This window comes from Capsaspora owczarzaki (genome assembly GCF_000151315.2).
Source record: "Capsaspora owczarzaki ATCC 30864 unplaced genomic scaffold supercont2.12, whole genome shotgun sequence".
Taxonomy (NCBI): Eukaryota; class Filasterea; order Ministeriida; family Capsasporidae; genus Capsaspora; species Capsaspora owczarzaki.
Window position 1 is genome coordinate 460,183 of NW_011887303.1, and position 20,026 is coordinate 480,208.

General features: G+C 55.3%; 5 protein-coding genes across 5 annotated transcripts; 3 read left to right on the forward strand and 2 right to left on the reverse strand.

The window, feature by feature from the left end:
- Window positions 1-133: 133 nt before the first annotated feature.
- On the reverse strand, window positions 134-1,895 carry CAOG_06735 (acetyltransferase). The gene is made up of 6 exons (XM_004344306.2): window positions 1,692-1,895; window positions 1,446-1,538; window positions 1,103-1,363; window positions 919-1,021; window positions 799-829; window positions 134-662 (listed from the first exon to the last, which is right to left on the reverse strand). The coding sequence occupies exons 1-6, from the start codon at window positions 1,854-1,856 to the stop codon at window positions 191-193; spliced, it is 1,125 nt and encodes a 374-aa protein (XP_004344356.2). The 5' UTR covers window positions 1,857-1,895; the 3' UTR covers window positions 134-190.
- Window positions 1,896-2,090: 195 nt separating this feature from the next.
- Window positions 2,091-7,476, forward strand: CAOG_09002 (hypothetical protein). Its single transcript, XM_011272387.1, has 8 exons — window positions 2,091-2,258; window positions 2,419-4,700; window positions 4,816-5,425; window positions 5,560-6,493; window positions 6,595-6,724; window positions 6,816-6,943; window positions 7,033-7,284; window positions 7,366-7,476. Exons 1-8 carry the CDS (start codon window positions 2,106-2,108, stop codon window positions 7,437-7,439), a joined length of 4,563 nt encoding a protein of 1,520 aa, XP_011270689.1. The 5' UTR covers window positions 2,091-2,105; the 3' UTR covers window positions 7,440-7,476.
- A 29-nt stretch (window positions 7,477-7,505) lies between these two features.
- CAOG_09003 (hypothetical protein) lies at window positions 7,506-15,994 on the forward strand. The gene is made up of 6 exons (XM_011272388.1): window positions 7,506-8,191; window positions 8,389-12,602; window positions 12,965-13,286; window positions 13,392-13,571; window positions 13,668-13,687; window positions 13,800-15,994. The coding sequence occupies exons 1-6, from the start codon at window positions 7,618-7,620 to the stop codon at window positions 15,879-15,881; spliced, it is 7,392 nt and encodes a 2,463-aa protein (XP_011270690.1). The 5' UTR covers window positions 7,506-7,617; the 3' UTR covers window positions 15,882-15,994.
- Window positions 15,920-17,287, reverse strand: CAOG_06740 (hypothetical protein). The gene is made up of 2 exons (XM_004344311.2): window positions 17,209-17,287; window positions 15,920-16,389 (listed from the first exon to the last, which is right to left on the reverse strand). The coding sequence occupies exons 1-2, from the start codon at window positions 17,263-17,265 to the stop codon at window positions 16,237-16,239; spliced, it is 210 nt and encodes a 69-aa protein (XP_004344361.1). The 5' UTR covers window positions 17,266-17,287; the 3' UTR covers window positions 15,920-16,236.
- An 80-nt stretch (window positions 17,288-17,367) lies between these two features.
- On the forward strand, window positions 17,368-19,998 carry CAOG_06741 (nucleolar protein 66). Its single transcript, XM_004344312.2, has 7 exons — window positions 17,368-17,843; window positions 18,055-18,163; window positions 18,259-18,865; window positions 18,969-19,109; window positions 19,188-19,352; window positions 19,448-19,590; window positions 19,698-19,998. The coding sequence occupies exons 1-7, from the start codon at window positions 17,474-17,476 to the stop codon at window positions 19,897-19,899; spliced, it is 1,737 nt and encodes a 578-aa protein (XP_004344362.2). The 5' UTR covers window positions 17,368-17,473; the 3' UTR covers window positions 19,900-19,998.
- The last annotated feature ends 28 nt before the right edge of the window (window positions 19,999-20,026 follow it).

Here is a 20,026-nt window from a genome sequence, read left to right on the forward strand (position 1 = left end):
TTTTGGAGTTTATCAGCACAAAGGCATTTCGATGGAGCGGCAGGTTGACTTCAGATCAATACTCGTTGCAAACAAAATAAACGCAGGTTGACGTTAGATCCATACTCGTTGAAAACAAAATAAACGCAAAGTCTGAGCGGCCAACTGTTGCCATTTATTCTCAATTTCAAATCTTTACTCCTCCACACGTCTACAGCGGATCAACGCCTTCTTCAGAAACATCAAGACCAAGCTCTCGGAGACGCGACACAAGCACACCAGACGGCTCTTTGGCGGCGTTGTACTGAAGACCCACCATGCCATGCTTGTGGGCGGCATCCGTGTTGCGCTTCTTGTCATCAATCAACACGGCGCTGTCCTTTGGGATTGGGCCGGCCGAGCCCGCGGCGACAGCATTCACGCGAGCAAGAAACACGTCCAGAATGCGATGGTCGGGTTTGGCAGCCGCAACGTCGCACGACACAACAACGAGCGATCGGTCGGGGAAGAGCGATGCAAGGCCGTACTTGACGAAAATGGCCTCAAACCAAGACTGGTTGTAGTTGCTCACAACGCCCAGAATGATTTCGGGGTAGCGTTTCCTCAACCGCTCGACGATTGCGAACGTGCCCCAGAATGCGGTCTGGAAGTTGACCAAGGCGATGTCGAAACGTTCCCAGTCGCTGTATAGTTGAGAGAAAGCGGGGAGAAAGGGGGAGAGAGGGCCGAGTCAGGGATGGAGGCCAAAAACAACACAGCAACTCAGGTGCAAACTTGAAAGCTTTGCATCACATCCACATCGGCCGGTTTGAAACGCACCTGGGATCAAGCGTGGCGGCCTGAAGGACATCTAGCATAGAAATCACACAACAGTTGATCACATGAGTGCGGGAGCCAGAACACGACAACTGCCCCAAACTTTTCCACAAGTAAACTCACTCGCCCAGAACAGTTGCGTCGGGTACGTTGAGTCAAGCTTGAACTTGTCCCACTCTGCATCGATAGCTGCCTTCACAGCGGGGACCTTGTCTTGGTGGACGTGCTGATTTCACGACAAGAGTTGAGCGACACGGCGAAAAGGGTTGCCCTGTCCTGACCAGCGTTTCGGTCACACCCAACCTACCTCAAAAAGCATCGTGTAGTTGCAGTCTGCCGCAAGAATACCACCACAGTCAAAGGCAATCGCACGGAGCGGGCGAATCGCGCGACGCATGTGCCGATGTTCAAGCCCGACTTCGTGGAATGGCTCGCCGACGCAGGAATAGCCGCATCGCTCGTAGAACGGCACAGCATGGGCACGCGCATGCAACGTCAGTGTGAAAAATCCGTCCTCGGCCAAGCGTGTTTCCAATGCCTGCACGAGTTTCATTCCGAGTCCGGTTCCCTGGTTTTCAAGTTCAACCCATTTCAAATCATCATTAGTTTGCCAACATTGACCATTCACTTTGTGGTGTTTTTTGTAATACCTGACGATGCTTGGCCACAGCCATTTGGAACAGTCGCCCGGTTCGCCGACGCAGCGGTTCCGGGTGGAACAAGACGCATCCGACAACCGTTTCCTAAAACACAAAAGTCAAGCTCAGTATAGTTATTACCAACGTCCTCCAACAAAATCCCCTCAAATGGTCCATATGAGATTGTTAAACCATGATGATGGACAAGTCCTATGAGCTCATAGCTGGATGATGGCACGAATGCGTTGTGGTTTGTACCTTGCTCTCCACGAGCTCGACGGCGACCAGGTGGTAGCTCGCTGCGTCCATGTGCTCAAAGCTGTACTTTGCGAGCCCGACTGTGCTGAGCAGGACGTCAAAGCGCAGTTGTCGTTCGCCTTCGTACAGCGGGTGGACCGTGTCAATGAACTGGAAGCTGGTCATCGAGAACCGAACGAGGTATCAAATTGTAATGGAAAGACTGCGCCGACAGTAAAAGGAACAGTATCCGAAATTCATGCCTTTTAACGGTCTATTCCATTTTCCAATCAAAACGTTTGAGCGGTTTTCGCTATGCATCCAGTTTTTCTTCCCATGTTCTCAGACTTTAGCCAAGATTGTCCATTCAATGCCGACTCTCAGATTTCCATTCTCAGATTTCCATTCTCAGTCACTCTTTTCTTCTTTCCACAGATGCGCAATCTTGTGCTCGCGTCGCAGCGGTGCCATCCGCCAAAGCTCGACCTGAGCAATGTAGCGCTGATTGCGACGGATCCCGACACGGACACGATCTTTGGCGCGAGTCCTGACGGCTGGGTCTTTGCGTGGAATGGCGCCAAAGGCGATGTAAGGCCTCCCCGCATTGTTACATCCACCCCCCGATCATGTCATATCATATCATATCATGCCATAGGAACTAACTCATCATGAATCACGAATCATGAATCAATGCGTAATGCTAAACTCTCTCTCTCTCTCTCTCTGTCTCTGCTGATGTCGTTCTCAGTGGATGGCCGAGGCCCACATTGACTGGTTCTACCCGCCCGCAGGCACCACCCCCGACCCCCAGCGCACCCCAGTAGACCTCGACCGTGGCGCTGTTGCTGCTGCGGGTGCTGCGGGCGGGGCGCCGGTCTGCTTGACGTACCTGCCCGACGCTGGCCTGCTCTTCCTCGCGCTGGCGTCCGGCAGCATCTACACGTGCAACCCGGAGATGCAGGTCTGGGACGCGGTGGGCGCCGTGGACGACGGGCTGCTGGGTGCATGCTGGAGCCCCGACCACGAGCTGCTCGTGCTGACGACGGGCGCCAGCAAGGTCATCCTCATGACGCGCGAGTACGACGTGGTTGCCGAATCGCCCATCCTCACCGACGACTTTGGCGAGGCAAAGCCCGTCGCCGTCGGCTGGGGCTCGACAGACACGCAGTTTGGTGGCACGGCGGGCAAGGCGGCCGTCCGGAAGGTCACGGAGGCAGCGCAAAAGGCCGCCATCGACGCCGTGACGGGATCTGACAAGGACGTGACGGCATTCACCGACGATGCGTTGGCGCGCGTATCCTGGCGCGCAGACGGCCAGTTCTTTGTGGTGAGCATCAAGGCGCCTGCTGCAAGCCACAAGCGCATTCTGCGAGTCTACAACCGCGCAGGCGTCTTGCAGTCGACCAGCGAAGAGGTCGCCGGGTTGGAACATGCAGTCAGCTGGCGACCGTCGGGAAACCTCATTGCGTCATCGCAGCGCTTGCCCCACCGCCACGACATTGTGTTCTTTGAGCGAAATGGCCTGCGACACGGCGAGTTCACGCTGCCGTTCGGGCGCGATCAGGTCGTGGTTCGCGAGCTCGCGTGGAATGCCGACTCGTCCGTGCTCGCCGTCTGGTTGGAGGCAACGCCCATTGTGCTGGCGCGTCTTGTCAAGACCGCCAGCAGCGTTTCGAACACGGCATCAGCATCAAAGTCGGCGGCAGCGGTCGGCGCCGCGGCGTCTCAGAACAAGCAGCGCGACGCGCCATTGTCGTGCCTGCAGCTGTGGACGGTCGGCAACTACCACTGGTATTTGAAGCAAGAGTACACGTTTGGTGCCGAGTCGAACGGCCCGGATACGCGCTCTGGCTACATTTCCAGCGTTGTTTGGGACACGGAGGATCCTCTGACCGTGCACGTCATGTGCGACGATGGCCAGTACCTGCGGATGTCGCACGTCACCGATATCGCCATCAGCGTTGGTCCACGTCACGTGGCAGCCAGCAGCGCCTCTCCTACCGCCGCCAAACACATGTCGACGGTCGCGGTCTGCGATGGCAGCGACTTGCTGTTGTCGCACTTTCAAAAGATGATTGTCCCGCCTCCCATGTCCTCGAGCAAGCTGCCGCTGTCGACCTGTGCTCGCGCAGTGTCCTTTGCACCGGATGGATCGGGCCGAATTGCCGTGCTGCGTGGTGACGGAACTGTGGCGCTGTTCCACGCCTCGAGCCCGACTGCGCTGGCCGCCGCTCCCACTTTGGCCGGCGAGCTTGCAGTGCACGACATCAAGAAGCACGCAAGCGAGCTTGGCATGCATGCTCCGGTGCGATTGCTGACATGGTGGCAAGCCGACCTGCTGGTCTTTGTTCGTGCGGGCACCAACCCCATTGCAGAGACACTTGTTGCTGTCAAGTTTGATCCGACCACGTACACCATCTCTAGCGTGCACGAGCTGACCTTGCCGGCCGCTCAAGTCATTGTCAGACTTGCTGTTGACCCGACAAGCGGTCGATTGTTCGTTGCTTCGGACAATGGGCATTACGAGGAGGTCACCTACTCGGTCGACTCGGGCCTTCAGGTCACGACCTTGCCTTTCAGGAGTCCGACTTGCCATTGGGTTGCCCCGACCACGGTCGGGCCGGACAATACACTGTTGGTCATCTCCCAAAGCAAGAGCATGGGTCTTTTCGTGAACGGTTTCAAGCTTGCCGCCAGCTGCAACTCGTTCGCGCTGCATGAGGAATTTGTCGTGTTTGCCTGCAGCGACCACGCGTGCCGCTTTGTGGCTCTGTCCGATCTTGCGCGTATTGTGACGAGCGGTGCTCCTGCAGTGGACATTTCGGCACGACTGGCCGCGTTGGTGCATGCTGCCACAGCGGCATCCAGCGGCGATCACTCCGTCCGTCGTGTTGAGCGCGGTTCGAAGATTGTTGCTGTGATTGCCAATGACATGCGGGTTGTCTTCCAGATGCCCCGCGGCAACCTCGAGACTGTCGCTCCTCGCATGCTAGCGCTGTCGACGCTTCGTCAATATCTCGACCAACATCGGTAAGGTTTTGGGTCGTGTGAGCGAAGTGTGGGACCAGTTCCCGTCATACATTTGTTTGTGTTTTTCGTTTTTATTTGTCGACTAACTTTTCCCCCATTCCTTTTGATTTTCTAGCTACCGCGATGCGCTGGAAATGATGCGAAAGCACCGCATTGACATGAACTTTGCCTACGACCACAACCCCAGCGAATTTATGGCGTCTATCGACGAGTTTGTGCGCCAAGTCAACCACACCACCATGATCAACCTCTTCTTGACCGAGCTGCGTGACGAAGATACGGTGATTTCCATGTACAACACGAGCGCGACCACCGCGGCCGCCGCTGCTGTCCAGCAAGCTGACGCTGCGGCGCAAGTGTCCGAGTACGAGCAACAGCAAATGCGTCTCCGTTCTGCTGCCGTTCCAGGCAAGACAAACAAGATTTGCGACGCAGTCCACGCCGCGCTGAAGCGTCTCGATCCCGACAAGTTCTTGCTGTCCTGCTTTACGGCCCTCGCGCGCAAGTCGCCGCCGCAGCTCGAAACCATTCTTGAGACAATCAAGACGATGTGTGCTTCCGAAGCGGCCAAGTCGACGGTGCAGCCGTCCACCCCGAAAACGAGCTCTGCCGCCGAGGCGCTGGCGTTTGTGATTTTCCTTGCCGACGTCAACCTGTTATTTGATGTCGCTCTTGGCATGTACGACTTTGAGCTGACGATCGTGATTGCAGAGCAGTCGCAAAAGGTAACGTGATTGTCTGACTTGGTTCCTTGTCGTTTTTTTTTTTAACTTGTCGTTTTGTTGCTTGACTCTAATCCTGCTCTTTTCTCCTCCTCTCGATTCCTTCCCATTTCCTCTCTCGGACTTGACGTGAACAGGATCCCAAGGAATACCTTCCATTCATCCATTCTTTGCAAGCACTCGACACCCATATGCAACGCTTCACCATTGATCGCCACCTCAAGCGCTTTGACAAGGCCGTGCAGAGCCTCGTCCGCGCGAGCGCAGAGCCAGCCGTTTCAGTTGAAGAGCGCACCAAGCGCGCGTCCGAGGTCATGCCGTTCGTTCGCAAGCATGCCTTGTACCGCACGTGCCTGGCCATTTTCGATTTGGGGGATGCGACGCACAGCACTTCGGCACTCAGCGCCCGTATTGGCGAGTACTCTCGACGCCAATGGCTGTATGCAGCACTTGATGCGTATGCGGACTACCTGCAGACGCAAGATCAGCACGAGGAGGCAGGCCTGTTGTTCACCCGTGCAACGCGACACTCCAAGGCAGCGCATGCCTTCCGCAAGTGCCGAAATTGGCGCCGGCTGTTTGTTGCGTTGGATCGGGTCAATCAGCAGCGTCAGGCTTCTGTCGAGGGCTCGCCGTTTGTGACCGAGTTTGGTGCTGATCGCGAACTGATGCTGTTCGACCCCACCGAGCGCGATTTGCTGGAGCTTGACGATGAGCATTGGACTGCTCACTACGAGACGGTCGCCGTCGACATGGCCCGTTCCCTGACGGAGCGAGCTCTGCCGCGCGAGGCAGTCCAGGTTCTGCTCTACCACACGCCCGGTGTCAATCGCGTTGAAGACGCCATCCAAATCCTGATTCGTGCACAGCTGTGGGAGGACGCGACGCTTGCCTGCTACCAATGGAAACGCCAAGATCTCATCGAAACCAACCTCGAACCGCACGTCGAAGAGATGCATGACTTGCACTCGACGACCATCGCCACGTTGAAGGAGGACATCGCCAAGCACACGAGCCGTCTTCTGATTGTGCGCGAGCAAAAGCGAGCTGCCGCGGCCGCGAATGTTTCTGGTATGTCTGCATGTCGTTGGCTTTGGTCCTGCGGTTTCTGAAGAATGCTCATCATCGCGGCCTGTTTTTGTGCTGTGTCGCTTGTTTGTGCGACACCCAAGATCTTGGAATGGACGGAGAAGGTGTGGCAGACGATTCAGACTTGTATTCGGACACCACGAGTGTTGCGTCGATGGCGACGAGCCGCAGCGGTCGTTCCGCCAGCTCGCGCACGAGCATGACGTCCACTCGGTACGTTGTTTGGTGCAGACCCGTTGTTGCATTGTTGTTCGCATGTCTTCTTCTTACTTTAGTTTCCTTTTGTGCATTTGCTCGAGTGCAGCCAAACGGGCAAAAAGTCTCAAAAGGCCCACAACAAGAAGCTTCGACTGCGCGAGGGCTCGCTTCACGAAGAGGAGGCCTTGATGGAGGCACTCCGCGAAGCCATTGCACGTGGCGATGCCATGCAAGGTATGTTTGAAGGATTGCGAGTCGAGGTTTGATCCGATTTTGATTGACAATTTCTGGGGTTTTTTGCTTTGACCACTCGAAACTGCCAGAGGAAATCCGCGATCTTTTGCGGATTCTCGTGTCCCTTGGACGCCAGGCAGCGGCAAGCAAGCTGCAAGAATCATACTCGGCACTGTTGAGCATCATGCGCACAAATCATCCCATCATTTGGCCAGCGGCGGCGTTGTCGGCTCAGACCGCTCCGACAGGGCCTGCCTTGAGCACTGCCCAAATGATCTCCCTGCTCACGCAACAAGCAACGCTCGCGGCGTCTTCCAGCGCCTCCTCGTCCACTGCTGCCGGTAATTATTTTCGCAGGTGTCGCGTTTGGAAGTGTTTGGAAGGAAAGCTGCTGCAGACTCACTCTGATTTTCCTCATTCAGGTCCATCCGCTTCTTCGTCAATGGTAGCAGCTCCGGTCCTACGCACGCTTTCGTGGCAAATGTCCTTGTTCTAAATTCCCAATTTTACATCAATACAGATCTTTAGTGTCGCGTTTTTACCACTTGAAAAATCACTTCAATTTTTTTTTGTTTGTTTTTTTGTTTGTTTTTCGTTTTTCGCGTCTTTGCGCACCTTTTTCCAACTGATCAGGTTTTTGAACTTGGGACGCCGCGTCCTCCCACTCGAGCAGAATGAGTCATCTGGATGCGCATGCGGATGGCTTGGCACGCCACTCTGCACAGAACGAGCGCGACAACGTTCGTAAAACCCGTTCAATTGGAATGGCTGAAATTGCAACTTTAACGCTCGCCGAACCGACCCATCAAAAGTTTCGCCGCCGACATCACCGTCAAGCGTCATCATCTTCACTGCGGCCGGTGTTGTCAGCAATATCGCTGCTGCTTGTTGCACTGCTGTTGCTTTCAGGCAATGTGCGCGCACCTTCAACCCTGCCCGTAGGAGGAGGAGGAGGTTTCCTACAGTCAGCTCCATTTGGTGGTGTCGACGCGCTGCCGTCCAATAATCGCCACTCTGACGATGCAGATGCCGATGCGCTCGAGCCGCCGTTCCATCTCGAAGATGAGCCGCTAGTCGTCCAGCAAGTTCGCTCGGGCGGTGGCATGGAGGGTGCTCTGGGCAGTGCACACGAGCTCAATGAACAGGACGGCGAAGCAAGAAAGAACGACGCGTTTCAACGCAGTCAAGGTCAAGCCGCCGCGATGCATCGCCGCCCTCGCGAACTTGCCGAGGACGATAATCTTACAGGTCAGTTCATTTGATTGATGGGAGTTAGAGCAAAAAAAAACAGTGAAAAGGAGGAAAGGCGAGACGGACGACGATGCAAGCGTCGCCACTCTCTCTCCCGCTCAAAAGGCTCAGGCTGAACGACTTGCAACTCATCACTCAGAACGCAACCCCATGTGGTGACGCGCTTTCTTTTTGTTGTGCTTGTCCTCTGATAGAGCAAGCGGACGGCGATTCCGCGGCTTCCATCTCACCCAACAATTCAAAAGTTTTCATGGAGCAGGCTTCAGCAAGCCCGACCGCTCCGACAGGGACAACCATTCGTCTCGTCTGGTACGACCATCGGGGATGCAAGGCGTTGCAGACTGTGACCTCTCTCTATCCAGAGCAGAACGTTCACGTTGAGGTCGCGTGCCTTCCCGCGGAGGAATACAATCAGATTCCTCTCACGCCCGACGGCGCAAAGGCCTACAGTATGGATCTGGTGACCTTCTCCCCTTACTTGCTCGGCGAGGCCGTGTCGACCGGCATGCTGTTGCAGTTTCCAGATGGGGTGCTCGACACGACGAGCACCAGCTTTTTCGCTGAGAATCTTGCCTTGCACGGCGAGTTTCCGCCAAACTCCAACCGCTTTTATGGCGTTCCGTTGGAAGGAGATGTGCCGCTGCTGGCCTATCGCAATGACATTTTGCAGCTCGCGGCCATCACCAACCCAGAGCTGTTCGGCTCGGCCGGTCTCCGTGCGCCGCAGTCCCTCTCGGATCTCATCCAGTTCTCGCGATTCTTTTACAACAGCTCGTTTGTGCCATATGGCTTTGCTGCTTCGTGGTGTGGCACCGAGACCTATCTAACCAAGGCCTGTCGCGGTCAGACGACGCTCGTCGCGACAAACTTTATCTGGGGTGCCGACGGCTTGCTGTTCAACGAAACCACGTTCCGCGCGTTCGTGAGTGAGCCCTACAACAGCAATGCCAACATTGGTCTTGCCGTCGTGAACGCGCTCTACCAAACGTCGGCCAAGGACATGACTGGCGGCGAATCGGAGGCCATCAAACTGTTCTGCACGGGTCAGGCAGCCTTCCTCATGGTCTGGACGAGTGTGGTGAATGAGCAGCTGGGTGATCTTTGTCGGGGATTCTTTGACACTCCACCCCCGTACCCGACGCTTTCGAGCAACAATCTCATCATTTGGGACCCAAAGGACAGCGTGCTGAAGCGCCGCCAGGTCGACGCAATTGACGACAACGACGACGCGTTTGACGACAACGCTGACGAGATGGACAACTCCCAGGCCCACTTTAGAAAGTCGAAACTGCCAGTTCATCGTCGTGCGCCTGGCGACCCATTCACCGTGTCATACCAAGTGCTCCCGCTCACCCAACGGCGCGCTGGTGTGGGCAGCCACCAGGCAGGCGGATGGAGCCTGGGGATTGCATCGACCACTCCCAATCTGGAAGCGGCAGCACGCGTGTTGGACTGGATTTTCGAAATCGACCAACAAGTGCAGCTGGAAAGCCTGGGCATGCTTCCGACGCAGCGCTCGCTGGTGTTGGATCGCTACTTTCTCGAGCAGCTTGCCCCATCGTTTGGCCTGGCGTACGCGCTGAGCTTCCCCTCGGCCACCTCGATTTTGTCCACAGAGGTCACCCGACAGGTCACCCGGCTTTCCGACTTGTACTTTTCCCAGGCCATCTTTGGCACGCTTGACATTCGATCTGCCATGACCGTGTACCGCACGCGAGCAGACGCCATCCTGGTCGACGCCTATCCCTGCGGGCCCGAGTGTCCGCCCGTGCCTTCCTCGCACTTGTCTGCGGGAGAATACGTTGCCATCATTGTGCCGGCCGCCGTGGTGATGATCATCCTCCTTGTGGTGTGTTTGTACCGCAGGGCCGAGAAACGCATCAACGCGATGGAAAAGAAGCAGTATCAGATCGACTACAATGAGCTGGAGAACATTGAGGATCCGAGCTGCGAGCTTCACACCACTGCGTTTTACAGCGCCAACCAGCAGCCCGTGTTTATCAGTCGCGTGGACCCTGTCAAAGTGGCGCCGCTCTTGGCCAGCGCCGGCATCATCACGCGAGCGCGCATGTCCAAGTCGGCTGCGAGCGGCGGTCTTGATGTTGAAGCTGCAGGTGGATCTCCTGATGCGGATGGTGGCCCTGATGGAGCGGCCGTCGCGCCCAGGCGAACATCATGGCAGCAGTCGGTTCGTGACACGACCAACAACTGCATCAGCATCCTGCCTGGTTTAATCTCCGCGCACCGCACTTGGCGCATCTCTCGCGAGTCTAGTCAGGCGCTCAAGCGCTTGCGGTCACTCAAGCACCCGAACGTGGTCGAATTTCTCGGAATCACCGTTGCGCCACAGTGCTTTGCCGTGTACGAGTTTATGGTGAAGGGCTCTCTTCTCACCGTGATTGAGCGCGACGGTCTGCCCCACGACATGGACTTTAAGTGCTCGATGGCAGCGGATATTGCGCGCGGAATGCTGTACTTGCATTCGCACGGCGTTCTCCACAAGCACTTGCGCTTGACTAAAATTCTCCTGGACAACAGATTTGTCTGCAAAATCTCGGGCGCTTCCGAACAACACAACCTTTTGCAACAGCGCGAGTACAACCATCATCCCCACCATCACTCGGCAATCGAATCGTCGGCGATGGCTGCATTGGCGGCTGGAGCGCTGGGGACAGCCATTCCCCCAGACCAGCTCGCAAACTATCAGGCCACCACGACGCCCGGTCGACGCGCAAGCAGCATGTCGACATCGTCGAACAGCTCGGCACTCAGTGCGTTACGGGTGCGCGCGTTGCTGGGTCAGGGTGGCGACGGCCTTGGCAACGATCGTGCAGAGCATCCGGTCGACCAAAGGATTGCTGATGGCCGCCAAGAGCTCTTGACCGAAACGTCGACATCTGCCAAGCCATGGTACCAACAGCGGACAACCAGCTGGCCCGCCTTGTTTGCCAACAAAGCAAAGGGCGCATTCCGACGACCGTCTGCATCCACACAATCGGCCGAGTCGCAAACACCAACGAGCTCGAGAAAAGGGAGCGCAATTGACGCGGCAGCCGCACCCCAGCAGCAGCAGCAGCAGCAGCAGCAGCAGCAGCAGTCACAAATGCGACAAGCGAACAACACGGCGCGTGTTGCGTTGGCTCCTGCGTTGTCAACGATTGAAGAGCCTTCCGTTGACGATGCCGTTGTGTTGGCGTCGACCGGCAATACCAACAACCAACAGAGCGCCGCTGGCAGGACGGCAACCCAGAATTCTGCAGTAGTCTTTGTGCCAGCAGCAGGCGAGGAAATGTCGCAGCTTCCGCGAACAACCGACAACAGCGCTGCGCAACAGCCGCGCCGACACTGGCTGCATCATCGCGCCAACGGAACAGCTTCCGACGACGACGAAGATGAAGACGCATACGACGGTGTGGAACGCAACGAATTATCGAGCATTGACGAGTCGATGGAGAGCGTGACGGATGAAGATCGCGCTGCCGAGTACTCCATTGCACAGGATCAGCTCCGCTCCTTGGCCCAAGTTCGTGACATTATGAACGCGCGTGGGCGTCGCAAGTCTGCCATCGACATCACCCTTCCTCCAATCCTTCGAAGCGCCTCGTCCAAGCGATCCAGCGAAAGTACTCGAAGCTCGCAGCAGTCCCAGCATGCGGCCGTGCTCGTGCCATCGAATGTCATCGTTGAGATGCCTCATCCCTTGGATGCCCAGGCCAAGGAAAGCACGTCGAGCCACGCACACTCGCGCAGAGAATCGTACCAATCGCACTTGGCACCGCTTGTCATTCCACATGACGACAACCACTCTGAAGCACGGGCGAATTCCAAGCTCGTTGAACCGACAGACGAGCAGAAACAAGACGAACAGACGGATCATTTGGAAGGTCAAGACCAGCCACTTGAGCCAGTAGTCAGCGGCATTTCGCTCGCCAGTGCATCGCCCGGATCAACTTCACCCACCCGAGCGCCCTTGGCGTCCCGCCGAGTCACGATAACGCACGCCATCAACACCAATGTCAATCCGGAACACTTGCTGTGGATGGCTCCCGAAGTTCTCCAGGAGAAGATTCTGGCGCATTCTCGCGTCGACGAAAAGCTGTACATGACCGAGAAGGCGGATGTGTACAGTTTTGGCCTCATCATCTACTGTCTGTTTATGGATATTACGCATCCGTTTGACCTGGAGCTGCAACCGGAGGCCATTTTCGATGCCATTGTCAAGCGACAAGTTCGCCCTGAACTGGACGACACTCTCGAACTCACGGACGTCGAGATGCAAGTCGTCCAACTGATCCAGCAGTGTTGGCAGCCCCACGCTCTCTTCCGACCAAACTTTCGAACTCTTCTCGAGTCATTTGAAAAGCTCTACCCCGCCGAGAATAAGGGCTTTGAAAAGATGGCGTTTATGGTAAGGCGGCAAGGAGGGGGAGAGTGTTGACGTGTGTGTGAGTGAGTGTGTGTGTGTGTGTGTGTGTGTGTGTGTGTGTGTGTGTGTATGTGTGTGTGTGTGTGTGTGTGTGTGTGTGTGTGTGTGTGTGTGTGTGTGTGTGTGTGTGTGTGTGTGTGTGTGTGTGTGTGTGTGTGTGTGTGTGTGTGTGTGTGTGTGTGTGTGTGTGTGTGTGTGTGTGTGTGTGTGTGTGTGTGTGTGTGTGTGTGTGTGTGTGTGTGTGTGTGTGTGTGTGTGTGTGTGTGTGTGTGTGTGTGTGTGTGTGTGTGTGTTTTCAAACCAATGGCATCTTCTCACTTCCTGGCTCGTCTTCAACATGACAGCTCGAAAAGTACTCCACCCATCTGGAAGAGATTGTGGACAGTCGGTCCACACAGCTCAAGGAAGAAAAGCTGCGTGCTGAAACGTTGCTGACCAACATGCTGCCAGTGACCATTGCCAATCGTCTCCGCAGCGGTGCTGGCTTTATCGCTGACGAGTTTCCGACCTGCACAGTGTTCTTTTCGGATATTCAAGGTTTCACGGCCATGGCGCATCAAGCCTCTCCGAACGAAATTGTTCGCATGCTCAACAAGCTGTTTACTCGCATGGACCGCTTGGCGGGCAAGTACGAGCTTGAAAAGATCAAGACGATTGGCGACGCATGTGAGTAGTGATCTTTTTGGTTTGTTTTGCTTGACAGGGGAGGGGAAGGGTTTCCTTCTTTGTACTCACCCTTTTGCTGTGCGCGGCGCGCTATGGTGGCTTCAGATATGGCGGCGTGTGGTGTTCCAACGTACATTGAGAATCACGCCGAAAAAGTAGTGCAGTTTGCAATGCATGTTCTTCGCAACAACACTTGCGACATTCACAACCAGCCGATCAGAATGCGCATCGGAATTCACACTGGGCCACTTATTGCGGGAGTTGTCGGCACGCGCAAGTTCACCTGTAAGGCCGTTGAGATATATGCGTCACCTTAGTTGGATGCATGCTAATGCTTTGGAACTGACTTTTTGTTTTGCTGACCCAACACCTGGCAACCAGATGACTTGTGGGGCGATACGGTAGGCTAAAAGAAGTTGTTGGTGGTGGTGGTGGTTGCGATGTGTCCTTTTTGTGCTCGCGACTCACTGCTCGTTGGAATTGCTCTTGTACGGCATTCATTCAAATGATTAGGTCAACACAGCCAGTCGCATGGAGAGCAATGGCGTGGCAGGTCGCATTTGTGTCTCCCAGGCGGTATACGACGCTCTGCAACACAAGTACATCTTTGAAGCCCAGGAACCACGGGATATCAAAGGCTTGGGCATGACGGTGACGTATCTGCTGGTTGCCCCTCGCGCACCCGTGGAAGCTCCTCTCATGGAGATGGATGGAGCCGACTTTGACAACACGGTGGAGCCGATTGCTTCTAGTGTGGGTGCTGAGGCGATGGAAGCGCGGGACACAAGTCTTGACAGTGCTCTCGGCGAGCAGCAGCAGCAACAACAGCAACCGCTGCCGCAGCAACCGCAGCCGAAACGCCTTCAATCGCCCAAGACCGCGTCTGCGCTGATGGAACCCGAGGGCAGTCCCGGCAGCAGTCAGCCGGATACCACTCTCTCCAAAACCGGCTCTGCAATGGGGTCCAAACTCTCGCAGAGCGGGACAGCGCCTGCTCAGCCTCAAACGGCTGGGTTGTTCTCAATGCTCGCCTTCCCGGACAGCTTTGAGGAAACGGCGTCTGCTGGCTCGACCACCAGTTCCAAGCCGTTTCAAGAAGAAAAGGTGCTGCCCGTCACCGCCGCCTGGGCTCACCAGGATTTGTGCGAGCCGGACAGTGTTCGCTATCGGCGAGGGTCCATGTCTGCACCACGGTTGGCCGCCGCTGAGGCACCCCCGCAAGGCATTCGTCGCGCGAATACTGAAGTGGGCTTGGTCAAGCCTACAGGCAACCTTTCGCGGTCGGCGTCAGTGTCCTCCACCGAAAGTGAATCGGAAATGAACAACCAGCACCTGCACGCCCTTGCGCGGGGCCCCATCGACGACCCGGCATTCATGGCGCCGTTTTCCCAGTATGTTCCATCCTCGGCGGCCCAAGTGCACACCAACAAGCTGTCCAGTTTGGCAGGAAGCGTAGCCATGTCCAGCATGGTCGGCGGCATGTCGGGACTGGGATCGGCAGGACCAGCTGGCACGGCCAGCTCGATGGCGGCGGCTGGAGGCCTGGCAGCAGCGGCTCGCCGCAAGCAACTGGAGCGACAGCAGTCCACCACGTTTCCATCATCGCACATGCCCTTTTCGCCATCCGTCTCGTCGCTGCACACTGTGGCAGAGTCTCCCAACTCGAGTCGTCGTGAGGGTGGCACAACTAGCAGCAGTTCTGGCAGCTTTATTCCCAATCCGTACGGACTCGCAGTGGCTGCTAATCAGGCCTCTACTCCTACTACGACAACTACAAGGAGCGCTGGGGGCAGCGCCGAGAAGCCGCTTGCAAGTCTTGCCAGCTTGTCGCGCCCGAGCCGTTCGACGCTCGGGAGAAAGGTATCGCTTGCTCCATCCTTCCGATTCAGCGAGTCGGAGACTTTGCCGTCGCCTGCTGAATCGTGGCTGAGCAACGAGACGTTCGACAAGTTTGTGCGATCCAAGGGCCACACGAATGATGAAGCGCTCAAACGGTGGCCGGGCGGACGCCGCGTTCCTTCCGACGGCGAGAACAGCAGCAAGAGCCCAACTTCGGGCCTGTCCGACGAAGCGCTGCCAATGCTCAAGTCCAGCGATTCGGACAAGTCGGCTGGCTTGTCCAAGTCTGGTTCGGCGTTTTCGGCCATGCCCCCGACCACAACAGCTGCTGCCGCTGCTGCTGCCGCCGCCGCCGCCGCTGGTGGCTCTGCTTCTGCTCTTACCGGCAGTCCCGCAGCTGCTTCCATTGCTTCGACAAACGCGCCGGTTTCATCCAGCGGACGGAGCTCGACGCCGACCAACTTGCGCGCCATGTCTCCAATTTTGGAAAACACGTCTTCCACGTTGCAATTACGCCCCGCTTCCATGGACGCAGAGGCGTCTGGCGAGCTCAATTCTAGCTCTCAGAGCGGATCATCACCTGGAGGCTCTCGCACCGCGCCCAAGTCGAGGCTGAGCGTGCGATTCGCATCCGAGCTCAACTCGTCCGCTCAGCAGCAGCAGCAGCAACAGCAACAGCCCACACCTCCGCCGTACGGGATTGTGCGCCAGTCCAAAGTGTATGGCAGCGGCGGTACTGGTCGACATGAAGAATAAGCCGCCACCTCGTCCATTGTCGATTCTTGTGTTTTGTTTGTTGCTTTCATTTTCATTTTCATTTTCTGCGTGTCATATGGCATATCCACCTTCAATGACAAATCATCCATCTGTCTCGGTGTCAACTTGAGCAAGCGGAAAGCAAACAGAGAGGGTCGAAAGGAAGAAGAGAAAAACTTTACACGAAAACAACAAAAAGGCACGCCTTTGAACATCCAACAACAACAACCGCCATCCACACAGCAAGCATCTGTGGCCGTCAGCACCGCACTATTGGCGAGGCATCAAAGACCAAGGAATCGAGCGGAGCGGCGCGCGAAAAAACGGCAAAGTAACAAGCGCAGTGTTCAGCTCGTTACGAGGACTTTCGGCCCTTGTTGAGGGACATTTGAGTGAGGCCGATCAGGACGACGGAAACGGTGACGGCAACGGCACCCATCGCGCCACGGTAGATGGCGAGGTCGTTCTTGCCGCGCAGGAAGATTGGCAGGTCGCGGACCTCAGGGCGCTGTTCAGAGCAAGCGAAGACCAAAGCACAAGTGTGAGTTTTCGGCTCGTCCCACTCTCCACCGCTTAGCCATCTCGTGCAGTGAATCATAAAGTGAAGCATCATGACACGGATTGCTCAATGATGAAAGGTGCCTCCTCAATGCAAAACTCATACAAATTTTGCTTCCAATGCAAACTCCATACAAATCAAAAAAAAAAAAAAAAACCTCGAAAAATCTTGTTCGTTCTTCTGATTCTGAATTGCAGACAACGGCCACTGCGGCCACCGTCCCCCCCTTCGACATTGGTTTGTTGCTGCTACAGTCGCCACTCACGACCCTCTCCCCGCCCCACCCCCAAAGACCGAGCCAAAGCTTCAACTTGCAGCCGAACAAAAAAAAAAAACAAAAAATTGAACTGTTTTTTTTTTTTTTTTTTTTTTTGTTTTTTTGTTTCTCCTTCCTTCCTTCCTTCCTTCCCTCTTCAGGGATGACGACAAGTCAACGATTCACGCAATTTGCTTGCTACAAACAAAGATTCAACGTCTCAGAGCGGCGAAAACGCGACTTTGACACACACAAAAACCCAGCCGCAGTGCGATGAAATCACAAAAAAAAAAAAAAAAAAAAAAAAAAAGCGCCAATCTTTCGATTTTTTTTTTTTTCCTTCTTCCTTTGTTTCCTTTCCTTCTGTTGTCTTCCGTCTGTGAGATTGACTGCAGCGTCGAGTTGAGAAAGCGCAAGAAACTCAAGAAAGGGGGCGACCGTTTGCAAGGAACGGCGAACGAAAAAAACAGCAGAAAAGGAGAAAGGCAATTGTAATGGTAATGCATTGTTACAGCAAAGAACGATTGCCAGGCGGCAACTTGGTTTGGCTTCTTGACAAACTGATCCATGAGTGGAGACAAAGGAAAAGGACTGAATATGAATCATGAACAGATAGACTACTCAAACAACATTTCAGCAACTTTGTTGGTTGTTCAATCCATCCTCATCAACAAAATCGCACTCATCCCCATTGTGTTCAACCCTCCAAAAAAAAAGCAGCAAGAAAAAAAAACCAAATCACTCTACTATTACTTGTTTTTGTGTGATTCTTGAAGAATGGGCAAACCGGGCAAGGCGGGCGTCGGCATCTGGAAGCAGCACCAGGGACAGCCGGACTCGACCACCAGGGCGCTGTCCAACGCCAAGGCGGCGCGCGATCGCACGACTGCCGCTCAGCCCGCAACAAGCGACAGCAATGCGAGCTTGAACGGCGTTGCGAACGGCGGCGGCGTCGCTGGCAGCAGCAGCAGCAAGAAGCCAAAGCCAACCAAGTACGGCAACGACGCGCTCAACGCAGCGATCGACGCCATTGCCACAGCACCCAAGAAGCCCCCGCAGACGCAGCAGCCGAATGCTCAGGCTGCCAAGAAGCAGCAGGGCAACAAGGCCGCCGGATTGCAGCCAAAGCCAAAGCAAGCCGCCTCGGGTAAATGCGCGCACATGCGTTTTTCCACATGGCACATGAGCGCGAAGATCAAGAGCTCTGAACCAAGAGCTCTGAAAATCTTGGAAAAACTCAGAAAGATTCACAAGACTCAAAAATCTCAGAAAACTCAAAAAGCAAAAGATCAGAAAGCTAAACCAAAGTTTAACACTCATTTTCAATGCTGCTGCTCTGAAAATTCTGCTTTTGGTAGACAAGGAGGCAGTCCTGTTCCAGAATCGCCCAGCGGCTGTGCCGCAGACAATGTTCACGGGATTCAACGAAAGCGATGTCGAGTCGAGCAGCTTGGACACGGCTCGCCGGTAACGAGTTTTTGCCATGTTGGTTGTTGTTTTTGTTGCCTGATTCGAATTGGTCCTCTTCCAACAACACCATCCTCGTCTTGTGCTCATCACAGGGTTCTTGAAAGCTTGCTCAAGCCAATCACCATGGAAGAATTCTTCAACTCGTTCTGGGAGTCCAAGCCGCTGGTCGTGCGTCGATCCCGACCCAACTACTACTCGGAGGTGTTTAGCACCGCCACAATGTTTGAGCTCTTCTCCAAGCATGACATCCACTTTACCAAGAATGTGGACGTGACCTTGTACGAGAACGACGAGCGCGTGACTGTTAGCCCGCCTGGCCGTGTGCTCCCGCCAATCGCTCAAAGCTTCCTCGATGACGGCTGTTCGCTGCGTCTGCTCAACCCCCACTCGTACGACGACCGCGTCTGGAGCTTGCTTGCTCGCTTGCAAGAGGCGTTCGGGGCGGGTGCAGGCGCCAACGTCTACTTGACCCCGTGCGAGAGCCAAGGCTTTGCGCCCCACTACGACGACATTGACGCGTTTGTGCTGCAGCTGGAGGGCACCAAAGAGTGGAAGCTGCATCGTCCACGACCGGTCGATCCCGTCCTTCCCTTCATCTCGAGTCGCGATATTCCCGCCGATCAGCTTGAAGAGCCGTTCATTACTGTCCAGTTGAATCCTGGTGATTTGCTGTACATGCCTCGTGGCACCATCCACCAGGTGAGCTTAGGATGAGGGGAGTAGGGCGTGGTTCCATTCGTCGTATTGGTATGGGCACATCTCACTCGCTCGCTTTTTTCTTTTTTGTCCATGATGTTGTCAGGCACGCACTACTGATGGCAAGCCGTCGCTACACATTACCATTTCAACTTGTCAAAAGAACAGCTGGTTCCATCTTTTGGAGAAGGCCATGCCCGCCGTGCTCGAGCACGCATCGCGCTCTGGCACCATTGATATTCGGCAGGTAGGTGGCCGAAAATGTGTGTGTGCGTGCTCATCGACATCTTGCCAACCGTTCTTTCTCATCCCCCCTTTTCTGCAGTCCGTTCCTGCATCATTTTTGCACAATGGAGCATCGGCGCGTGCACAGCTCAGCGCTAGCATGACGGCCATCCACAACTCAGCGCTCACCACCGAGGTCGTTCGCGACGTCTTCTTACGCGAATATGTGATTGATTGCTTGGCACCTCGTCTGAGCGAGAAAGAGGTACATTGTTCGCATGCTTTCCTGCTTTGGCTCGACTGGTGTCCGATTCGTCCGTGTGGCTCACGCTTACACAATCTGTTGTCTCTTCTTCTTAGCTCGCTCTCACGAACGCCACCGTTCGATCCGATCACATCCAACTCAAGTCGCAAGTCAAATTCATTCGAGCTCACATCTCTGCTCTCTATCCCGATACCGAGAACGATGGCGACTTGCTCTATCACTCGGCTCAGAACGCCCGGTAAGGAACAAGCCACGCAGAGTTTTCGTTTTGCCCGTCTGCCCGAGTTTGACTCACTCCAGCTTTTCGGGCTTTTTTGACTTCTTGCTTCAACTTTCTACTGCTAGTCTGTACCGTGACGAGGAACCGCTTTCCTTGGTGCTGCCAGAAGGTGGTCGAGTTGTCGTTGCCGCCATAGAGAAGGCCTATCCCGCGTTTGTTCGCATCAACGCCCTTCCCTCCATCGGAACCGACGAAGAAGGCAATGACATGCGATTGGAAGTTGTGCGCGCCATGTTCAACCAAGGTGTTTTGTTTGCTCGCGTGTAGCCAGCATTCTATTTGTTGTTCGAAATAAGAAGCAACGACGACGACGAATTTCGGAGCTTTCTCGTCCGCTAATTCATCATCATTTTGAGATCTACTGTCGGTATATCCACATTGTACTTTAGATCGC

Excerpts from the sequence above, each read along its gene's own strand:
- CAOG_06735 (XM_004344306.2), bottom strand. The coding sequence starts at position 1,856 with ATGACCAGCTTCCAGTTCATTGACACGGTCCACCCGCTGTACGAAGGC. Across the intron at positions 1,539-1,691 it reads TCGAGCTCGTGGAGAGCAAG|GAAACGGTTGTCGGATGCGT; the intron begins GTACAAACCACA and ends TTTGTGTTTTAG. Across the intron at positions 830-918 it reads GACGCAACTGTTCTGGGCGA|ATGTCCTTCAGGCCGCCACG; the intron begins GTGAGTTTACTT and ends TTTCTATGCTAG.
- CAOG_09002 (XM_011272387.1), top strand. The coding sequence starts at position 2,106 with ATGCGCAATCTTGTGCTCGCGTCGCAGCGGTGCCATCCGCCAAAGCTC. Across the intron at positions 5,426-5,559 it reads TTGCAGAGCAGTCGCAAAAG|GATCCCAAGGAATACCTTCC; the intron begins GTAACGTGATTG and ends TGACGTGAACAG. Across the intron at positions 7,285-7,365 it reads CTCCTCGTCCACTGCTGCCG|GTCCATCCGCTTCTTCGTCA; the intron begins GTAATTATTTTC and ends TTCCTCATTCAG.
- CAOG_09003 (XM_011272388.1), top strand. The coding sequence starts at position 7,618 with ATGAGTCATCTGGATGCGCATGCGGATGGCTTGGCACGCCACTCTGCA. Across the intron at positions 13,287-13,391 it reads CAAGACGATTGGCGACGCAT|ATATGGCGGCGTGTGGTGTT; the intron begins GTGAGTAGTGAT and ends TGGTGGCTTCAG. Across the intron at positions 13,688-13,799 it reads ATGACTTGTGGGGCGATACG|GTCAACACAGCCAGTCGCAT; the intron begins GTAGGCTAAAAG and ends TCAAATGATTAG.
- CAOG_06740 (XM_004344311.2), bottom strand. The coding sequence starts at position 17,265 with ATGGATCAGTTTGTCAAGAAGCCAAACCAAGTTGCCGCCTGGCAATCG. Across the intron at positions 16,390-17,208 it reads CCTGGCAATCGTTCTTTGCT|CGCCCTGAGGTCCGCGACCT; the intron begins GTAACAATGCAT and ends TGCTCTGAACAG.
- CAOG_06741 (XM_004344312.2), top strand. The coding sequence starts at position 17,474 with ATGGGCAAACCGGGCAAGGCGGGCGTCGGCATCTGGAAGCAGCACCAG. Across the intron at positions 19,110-19,187 it reads GCACCATTGATATTCGGCAG|TCCGTTCCTGCATCATTTTT; the intron begins GTAGGTGGCCGA and ends CCTTTTCTGCAG. Across the intron at positions 19,353-19,447 it reads CTCGTCTGAGCGAGAAAGAG|CTCGCTCTCACGAACGCCAC; the intron begins GTACATTGTTCG and ends TCTTCTTCTTAG.